Genomic DNA, 10252 nt, shown 5'->3' with positions numbered 1-10252 from the left:
CCCTCATTTTATAAATTTGGATAGATTCAGATTCAGAAATGGGTTTCTGACCTTCCAGAGTTTTCTTTCCACCAAACCTGTTTGTCCTCACCACCACCCATAGCCCGAGTAGCCCTCCAGTAGAACAGGTGGTATTTCTGTAGCTACTTCCCAGGTAATGTGCACAGCAGGAGGCACGCTAAGCCTGTGTACCTTGGCTGCAGGAGCCAAGGAGAACCTGTGCAGGAGAATGGGACCCATCACTCTCCAGGACTCTGCTACTTTGTTGGCAAAGAGAATCTTTTCCCACTCTCCACAGCACAGCCACAGAATATCTGTGGTCTCTCTTAACAGTTTTTGTTTCATGGTTATACCCTCAATCAGCTGCTACTCCCTGGAAGCACGGCGTGTGCCCTGGCTTCTAAAACTTCCCTCCTTGCCTAATGCTAGAGACTTCGTGTCCAGGGAATAATTATTCGCAAACCTGGAAAAGAACATTGAAACAACTGTGCTTTGGTTAAAGCTAAGCATTTGGGCAGTGTTACTTAATCTCTGCTGTTTATTGTCCTTTAATGAGCATCCAGACTATAAAATACAGATCTGGTCATGACAGACTAACAGAGTTCACCAAGGCTAAGCAGGTACATTCAGCATAGACTGCACCACGCTGACTAGTTCATTAAACTCAGTATTTTGAAAGTGGCCACGGTCCGTGAATTTGTGCAATTTGGCTCCCAACTCATTGGCCACTTCCTGCTGTTCACTCCAGGGAAGGAAAGGATCATCAGTGGACCCAAACTGTACTATATGTTGGCAATTGGACTTGATCTTCTCCCACTGCCAAGGACGATTGAAGTATCCTGTGAAGCACAGGGGGAAAAAGCTAATCATAAGTCTGGGAAAACAACTTTTAGTATTAACTAGACACTTTACTCTAGCTAAAACACAGAGGACTAAAACTTTCTGCATATAAGTCAAATGCACTTTTGTACTTGATTATCAATAAGGCTTGAAACTGTATCATAAATGAGGAGAGAGAAAATTGTTCCCACACTCCTATTAAGATAACAAGAGTCATATACCTGTAGACTAACCAGACATAAAAGGCTTGTGCCTAAAAAAATACCTAATTTTCCCCTCAGTGAATAATTGATAGTTTTGCACAGAGAGGCTTTTTTTTAAATCACAGGCTAAACATGAAAACTTAAATAAGGCAAAGACCTCCCTTAAATGATAGCTTTTTTATAGTCTATGCTTGGGTGAAGAAAACAAGAAATACAGGTTGCATTTTCATTTCTTCCCCACTATGTGCTCAAAGTCTAAATTTGTTCCTTGCATTTTTGATTCTTCCTTTTCTCTCTCCATCCTTACCTTCATTGCATTGGTAAATATAATACATTTTTTCTCTATCATTGTGGATCAGATTTGACATTCTCAGAATGGTATAATAAAATAATGACTTTAAGCTGTCCTCGAGAGAGAATATATAATAAATTAAAAAAAGAAATGAAGTCATATATAATGGATATTATTATATCTCAGTGAATAGGGCAGGGACAGGAGAGAGTTTGGAACCCAAAAATGTTCACAAATGAATGATAATTTTTTTTACATGTAATTGGGAAATATTTAAAGAAAGAAGTGAGGATTATAAACGAGAATAAGAAATTTGATAATTGACATTAGAAAGCAGGGCATAGATAAATGAGAAATTAGGAATCAAAATAAATTATAGGAAGGTAGAGATGAAAGGGAATAAAACCTAAATTACCACTTGCTCGTTCATTCTCATCCCCCAAATCTGATGTATATGCAGACACTAATATGATAGCATATACACGATGTGTTTCTGCATACCTAGAGAAAAGAAAATAGTATTAACAGCTCATATCACAATACTTCTTTCCTGGAATTGGTCAAAGTCAACCAAAAGAAAAAGTTTAAATCAAACTTTACTTTGTTTTCAGAAAGACTATAACAATATGTTATGGGAAGGAACTATATCCTCCCCTTCAAAGGAAACTCAGAATCCCCAATCCAAAGGCTAATCACTGAAACTTTCTACAACCTCATAGGCTAAGTGGCTTCTGGAAATCTCAGTAAATTAACAATTTAAGGGCAGCTTTTGTGGCTAAGCTACTTTTCCTGTATTACTAGGTTATATTTGCTTTTGAAAAATATATTTCTATCTAGAAAAACTGCACATGTTTAACCTATAATGGATTGCTTATTGTCTAGGAGAAGGGGAAGAAGATGAGGAAGGGAGAAAAATTTGGAATGCCAAGTTTTGCAAAAATGAATATTGAAAACTATCTTTGCATGTATTTGGAAAAAATAAAAACCTATTACAAAAAAAAGAAAGGGAAAAAACATATTTCTAAGGATCCTCCTACCTTTGGTCAGCTGCAGGGGCTTTTGAAATATGTAGCTTCTACAAGCTAACTTTTTCAGAACTAGAAGAACTAGTAATTTAGATGATAAGGATAGCTCCTTCTTTACTAAAACCCTTCTAAATGTGTAGTAATGGTCAGCTGCAATTGCCCTGAAAGTTTTAACCCTTTTGTCCCCACCTTCCTGAATCACCCCCATCCCTACCCTTCTTATACTTATTTGTGACTGTCTCTACTGGTCCACAATTTCAGGATGGCTCCAGTCATGCTTCACTTTAATCCCTACTCTCATGCCTTCCTCTAGATAGTTTCACTCACCTCATTGCTTCCCAGGCACCCTCTTCAACTCTGCCCCCATCTCCTTCCAGTTCTAGAATACTGATCAAATCAATTTTTCCATTGTTCCTAATTCCTGAAAATGGTATATCAGTCTCTTTCCCATAGCCTCACTCATTTCAGCAACTTTTAGGATCAAAGTACCTCTTTTTGCCTAGAGGGTTACCACTGACTAATGTGTATTTTCCCCCCATTCGAATATAAACTAGAGGGAAGGGAACTTGTAATTTATATTTATTATAAATTTGTATTTATATTTGTATTCTTCATTTGACACAATGCTTGACACATAGTAGGTACCTAATAAGTACTTTTTCAATCATTCATTCAATTCCCCACTGAATAAGTAATAAACATATTTGAATAAAAATTCTTTTAGAGAATTGCTTCTCATAAGCTTATAAAAGACTACTTTAAATCATTAATAATAAGAAATAAAAAGCAAAACCACTTGGAGGTGGCAAGGATCATAACATTTGGGAATAGTTAATTCCCATTGACTCTTGGGCTTGTAGGAACTTAGGCACATTAATATATTGTAGGAGGACTTGCAAATTGGTTCATTGGAAAGCAATTTGGAATTGTAAAAAGAAAATGAATAAAATACCCATAATGTCCCATTTCTATGACTCCAGGTAGGTCAAAAATAGAAAGAAAGATACTATGTACACCAAAATATTTATAGCCATATTTTTTGTAATAGCAAAAACTCTATAATAAAACAATGTCCAACATTTGAACTGGGAATGATTCAAGCATTTCTGGTATGTGAGTATAATGAAATATTACTGTGTATAAGAAAAGATGAATATGAAGAATCCAGGGAGGTATAGGAAAATATAAATTGATACAGTGAAAAAAACATAACCAGGAAAACAACATACATACATCATGGTTATAACAATACAGATAGAAAGAACATAACAACAACAAAATAGAAATTAAACTGTAAGTAAAAAGATCAAGCTTAGCCCCAAATAAGAGACAGAAGAATATACTCCTCCTTTTTCTCAGAGGTATGAGACATGGAGGTGGAATATAGCATATATAAATATATATATATATATATATATATATATACATATATATATATATACATATATATATGTATTCTAGATTTGAATGATGTGTTGGTTAATATTGATAAGCTACTTTCTATTTTATTCTTTGTTATAAGAGATGGATGGCCTTTTGGATGAGGAAAAGGAGAGGAATATATTTTGAAGTGGTCATATAAAATAAAAAGTTAACAATAAGAAAATTGCTTAAGAATTGCAGAAGATAAAAAATTCATTGCCCTACAGCCAACTTAGCCAGCTAGATTGTTGCTACATCAATATTAAAAGCTTTTCAGGCTTTGTTTAATCTTTCAGAGCTTATGTTCTACTGGCATAGCCTGAAACAATCCAGAGTCTCCTCTGCCATAGTGAGGTCTCAGAATAGGGATGTGAAAGGGTTTTAAAACATACTGAGAGAATATATAGCTTAACAGGACTTGGGACAAGTTGCCAAAAGCAATATCTTAATTTTTTAGGTATCCCATTGTAGCACATTAGCATTTTAATTTTGCCATTTCACTGTTTCATATTTGACCCTTTCTTTTATTACACTGCTAATATGAATTTATGTGACTAGAAGATTATATTTGGTGAGTAATTCTGTAATGTGGAACAAATACAGTATTTAAGCTGCTTCTGGATGTAAGAGGCCAAGCAAACAAAAACATTTAGTACAGTAAAGCCCTCTAACCAAGAAAGAAACCCAGCTCTAAATTGCTCATCCAGCTAGTTATGTATCTACCCTCTCTTTTTTATGTGGCATAAAGGGAAAGAGTACTGAATTGGAAAGCTGTTATTATTTATGTATTACAGCTGAAAACTGTTGATAATGGGTGACAATCCACAAGTGTTGCTACTCCAATTTCACTTTTCTTTGATAACTATGGAATAGCAGATGAGAAGGGAGCGCATTCCAAGCATGGGAACAGCCTGTTTGAAGGGATGAAGATGCAAAATGCAGTAGTGTGTCTGAGAAATGTGATTTTGACTGAACTGAAGAATGCATAAAGGAGAGAGAATAAGGCTGGATAAGCAGGTTAGAACCAACTTGTTTAGGGCTTTAAATGCTAACAGAAACAAAAAACTTGAGATGCAAAGAGGCAGGCAAGTAGAAGATGTTTGGGCATACTTTTTTGGGTGTGGATAATGACCATGAACTATTTTACAAGCAGTCATACCTCATGGCAGCAATGGCTCCAGAACTGTGTCCTATGATGATTGTCTTCTCATCACAGTTGAATTCAGACTCCATGAAGGGCAGCCAAATACTTTCTCGAGCTACAACTAATTTTACACATATAGATAACAGTTAATACTATTTAATAATGATAATTACAATCATTTAAGATCAAGCTACTTTTTAAAGAAAGTATATAGTTTTGTGAACGCTTAAAATTGCATAGTAATTTCAAAAAAAAAAAGAGTTTATATATTAGACACAAATCAGGACATGGGATAAGAGCCAAGAATTTCTTGGTGCAACAGTTTGATAAATGTCATTTGGCAGATGCTTTTATTTTGTATTTTCATGAGAAACCAACAGCCACAGGTCAAGGAAATAGATAGTTAAAAAATTCTCACAGTACTAGTAAAATATACAGCAACATAATCAGTTTACAAGTAGTATACTTTTAAAACACCGTCTCAAACATATACTCTCCCCAAATATAATTTCTTTTATTCTTCATGAAAATGTGACTTTTAAAAGGGTATTTTTTTCTGAGAAACTATTATAAAAATGAGGAACAAAAAAAACAGGCTGAAGAAAAAAAATAGAAAATTGAATTTTGCCTCGTGGCTCAGTGACAATTGTCCTTGAAGAAACTCAAAATGCAACTCTCTTGGAACCATCTGTTTTAGAAAATTATTATGATGATTTTTCTTCTCTTATATCATTTTTATGCCTATGGTAAAAAATGAGAACAGATAAAATAAGGTAGAGGGATTTTAAAAAAATAAAAACTTACTTGGGTCAGGCATATTTTGAGACAAACACTGGAAATCGGGTATCTACAAGAGAAAGATATCTTAGGAACCAAATTGATTAGATAATACTAGATAATTTCCATAACAAATGGTTTCTGATATTACTGTTATCAATTCATTTAATTATTTATTAGTGCCTACAATATAATAAAAATTGACTAGGTACAGAGAAGGAATGAATAGGATATCTATATATATCTATATCTCTATATACATATATATATATATATACATATATATACATATATATGTATATATATATATGTATGTATATATGTAGTATGAGGTCCCTGACACATAGATTGATATTTTTCCTTAAAAGGCAATGAAATTATCCTTAAGATTTAATTGATCCAGTTCACGTAGGCTTAAATTGTAAAAGTAGCTTCCTGGTTGCCTAAGTACAAAGCCCTAGTAGTTGAGGGCTTCTCAGGCTTGAAATATTTCTAACCAGGCACATCTCCCTGGCAATGTGGAGGCAGGGAAGCTGTGCCCACCTGAATCAGTTCTGCCTCCTTGTTCACCATCCTTTCCAGCTAGTCTTTTTGTTAAGTGGTGGATAGGTCTCCATTTCATTCTACTGTTGAGCCTGACAACCAAACAACTCTGAGCCAGGCCTAGCCTAGAACTTACCCCACCCACCCACCCCCCACACACACTTACAGAGAGTCATAGAATTTCAGAGTTACAAGTTCTAATCCAACTTGTCCTGAAGAATGATTTCCTCTAAAACAACTCTGATGGGGGTCATCCAACTTTTACTCAAAGACCTCCCAATGAAGAGGAGCCATTACTTCTCAAGGCAGCCCATTGCACATTTGAGTAGTTCTAATTGTGAAATGTTTCACTGAAGGTGCTTCTCTGCAATTTACAGTCATTACTTCTAGTTCTGCCCTCTGAAGTCAAAGAGTCCAGTGCCATATGATGGCCTTTAAATTATTTGGAAGACAGTTTGTTTTCTCTTATTTTCTCTTCTCCATTCTAAACATTCACATTTCTTTCAACTGAACTTCAAGGTCCTTTGAATTCAAGGTCCTTTACCCTGATTGTCCTGCTCTACATATCTTCAGTCTATCAGTATTCATATACATGAAATAGGGGACTGTATTAACCTAAAAAAACTAACAGCTGCTCTGAGATAGCAAAATATGAAAGATTGGACTAAACTTCTGATGTGGAAATTTGGAGCACCAATGACAGACTCCCTAAAAAAATAAACCAGAATTCTCAGCAGCCCCAGCTCTTTATTTAAAAAAAAAATTGCTAGTTTAAATATTCACTTAAAATCTTTTTTGAGTGCCAAATTCTCTCCCTCTTAAATATTCCTCCCCTCATCCATTGAGAAGGCAAGAAGTGTGATATCTATTATACATTTGAAATCTTATAAAACATATTTCCATATTAGCCATGTTACAAAAAAAGAGAGTCAAGAAAAATAAAGTGAAAAAATTGTGGTTCAATCTGCATTCAGATTCCATAAATTCTCTCTTCAGAGATGGATAGCATAATTCATCATATCCTAAGTTTCTCAAAATTGTCTTGGATCATTGCATTGATCAGAATAACTAAGTCACTCTAGTTCTGCATTTCTTTGATTGCCTCTGTCCTCATTGTTCAGTTATGTCTGAAATTGTACAAGACTCCATTTGCTTAAAGCAAGTAATTCAATTATAATCAGGGATAGGGAGAGGAAAACCACTAAGACAGTACTGGCCCTGACAGCACTTACCACTTAGGAGGAGGATGCAATGAGTACACAAATACTTACATTGGAAAATGAATGAAAACAGGTTCATTAGAGAAGTATTAGCAAAGTACAAAGTGTCCCAAGCTTTAATAGCTTAAAACAACACAGAGACTTTGGGGGAACTGCACTTTTTAGTCAAGAAAGCTTCACAGCACTTACATGAACTGATACTAAGTGAAGTGAGTGAATCAAGAGAAAATTATACACAAGATTATGTGATGATCAACTTTGATGGACCTGGCTCTTTTCAACCATGAGGTGATTCAGGCCAGTTCCAACAGACTTGTGGTGGAGAGAGCTATCTGCATCCAGAAAAAGAAGTATGGAAATGAATGAGGATCACAACATAGTATTTCCACCTTATTTGCTTGCTTTTTTCCCTTTTTTTGATCTGATTTTTCTTGTGCAGAATGATAAATGTGGAAATATGTTTAGAAGAATTAAACATGTTTACCCTATATTAGATTACTTGCTGTCTAGGGGAAGAGAGAAGGAAGGAGAAAAATTTGGAACGCCGGGTTTTGCAAGGATGAATATTAAAATTATCTTTGCATATATTTTGAAAAATAAAGACATTTAAATGATAATAAAATGAGTAGGATTTTTAAAAACTAAAACAAAACAAAAAAGCAAGTTTTATAGTTTAGTAACATTTTAGGCAGCTTAGAAGAGACAAGTACTTCCAGCTCTCATGGGAAAAAAGGCTGGAGTGGAGGAGATGAGAGAGTTGCAAGAATTAAGTAAAAAAGGCTGAGGAAAAAGCAAAGGGGAGCTAGTGGCTGAACTACTACCAGATCTCCATCAACAAGACTGGACTGAGTAAGACCCAGTCAACAAAGTTTTAAGCCTCTACTATGGGACAGGTGCCAAAAAGCAAAAATGCCCCTAAAGAGTTCATATTCTAATGGGGGTAAGAGGGGAAGGAAAGGAGACAACATGAAAATCATATATTATTTCAAAGAAGGTAGGTACCAGCAGTACAAGGGAACTGAAAAAGACTTCCTGCAGAAGGGGGATCTGACTAGTCTTAGTAAACCGTCAGAGAAACCTATCCTGATTCCTCACCATTTGCTGATCTCAGGCAGCTTACTCACCTCTGTGAGCTCAATTTCCTTATCTGTGAAATGGGATGTAATAAAACGGTTTTCCTAGATACCTCCCAGGTTTCCTCTACACTGTCAAGCACTCTATAAATAGGAGAAATTAGGATGATGATTTCAAAGGAGGAAGACATTTAAGCATTGATGTATAATTTTTGGGGTAGAAATATTTCTGAAAAGGAAAAAGGCATTACCAGCATTGTTTCTCCCTGTCTAAAAATAAAGATGCAAATGAGTCATGAAGGAAGAAAATAAGAGGAACTGTAGAAAAATGCTGAGAATACAGGTAACCATTTGCCCGTGACCAGTCCACAAGACTCCTGGCTCTGAACTAGAAAGGGAATAAAAAACCACATGGCTAATTCTTACAGAAAAAGCAGTCTTACCTTCTCCAGCCTCTTCTTTACCCATCCATACCAACCATGGGTCACCACATCACCTCCTCCATTTCCAGGAACAATCACAGCTTTGCTAGGAGAAACCATCATCCCAACTAGGAATGTTTCCCCAACGCACTTCTATTTCTCCACTGAGGAAGGCTGTACCTATCACGAGAGGGTAGGAACTTAGGGCATCATGGGACTTGTAGTCTTTACAGCAATAAGGTCCTAGAAATATTAGCACTCTAGCTAAAGACTTTCCAATTCAAAATGCAATAAGGGAAACGGTTTTGTTTTGTCTTGTTTTTTACTTTTTTTGCAACATGGCTAATATGTTTTGCATGACTTCACATGCATAATAGGTATATTGTTTGCTTTTTCAATGAGTAGGGGAAGAACTGAAAGAAAGGAAAGAATTTGGAGCTCAAAATTTTCAAAATGAATCTTAATAAAAATTAAAAAAAATAAAACCCAGTGTGGTAGTATGTAATTTGAAAGGAAAATCAAGCCAAAAAGTACATTTTCCTGCTAGTGACAAAAAAAGAACCTGTCACAAAGGATGAAAAATTTATACTCTGTCTTATAAACTGATTAGTTAGTCTGTAACATAAAACAGCCCTAGATGGCGTCTGTGTTTCCTTCTAGCTCTGTGATCACTTATCAGTTCTTGTCTCTGATCTTCCATCTTTAAAATGACAAAATAAAATCTGTCCTACTTCGTACACAGGACAATCTACCTACAGCACTTTGCAAACCTTATCAGGGATATTAGCTACACAATATTTTTATGATTTTTACTGGTGTGGAAACTCCTTTCATTTGGGAGATAACAATATAACTATAACTTACTTAGTTGCCTGAGGCTCATTAATTTGTTTATGGCCCTACAGCTTGCTAATAGGTCCTGGTGGCAAGTTTTGAAGCCACATGTTTCTGACCCCAGAACAATGCTCTAACACTATACAACACTGCCTTCTTGCAAATTTCACAAGCCTGTTGAATGATTAATATTATCTCCTATAACCTGCTGACATAAAACCAAATTTCTATTTTCCTTAAAATAAAAGAATAGGAACTGGAATTGTGATTTCATTAAAACAGAGAATTCCACTGTTTGGTCATGTATACATATATTGTATTTAATTTATACTCTTAACATATTTAACATGCATTGGTCAACCTGCCATGGGGAGGGGGGACAGGAAAAATTAGAACAAAAGGTTTGGCAATTGTCAATGTTGTAAAATTACCCGTGCGTATATCTGGTAAATAAAAA

General features: G+C 35.3%; 1 protein-coding gene across 1 annotated transcript; it reads right to left on the bottom strand.

The window, feature by feature from the left end:
• Positions 1 to 520: 520 nt before the first annotated feature.
• Positions 521 to 9922, bottom strand: RBBP9 (RB binding protein 9, serine hydrolase). The gene is made up of 5 exons (XM_074287765.1): positions 8983 to 9922; positions 5731 to 5773; positions 4942 to 5047; positions 1751 to 1836; positions 521 to 839 (listed from the first exon to the last, which is right to left on the bottom strand). The coding sequence occupies exons 1-5, from the start codon at positions 9082 to 9084 to the stop codon at positions 613 to 615; spliced, it is 564 nt and encodes a 187-aa protein (XP_074143866.1). The 5' UTR covers positions 9085 to 9922; the 3' UTR covers positions 521 to 612.
• Between the last annotated feature and the right edge of the window lie 330 nt (positions 9923 to 10252).

Source organism: Sminthopsis crassicaudata, chromosome 2 (genome assembly GCF_048593235.1).
Source record: "Sminthopsis crassicaudata isolate SCR6 chromosome 2, ASM4859323v1, whole genome shotgun sequence".
Lineage (NCBI taxonomy): Eukaryota > Metazoa > Chordata > Mammalia > Dasyuromorphia > Dasyuridae > Sminthopsis > Sminthopsis crassicaudata.
This window is presented reverse-complemented; position numbering and strand designations above follow the sequence as displayed.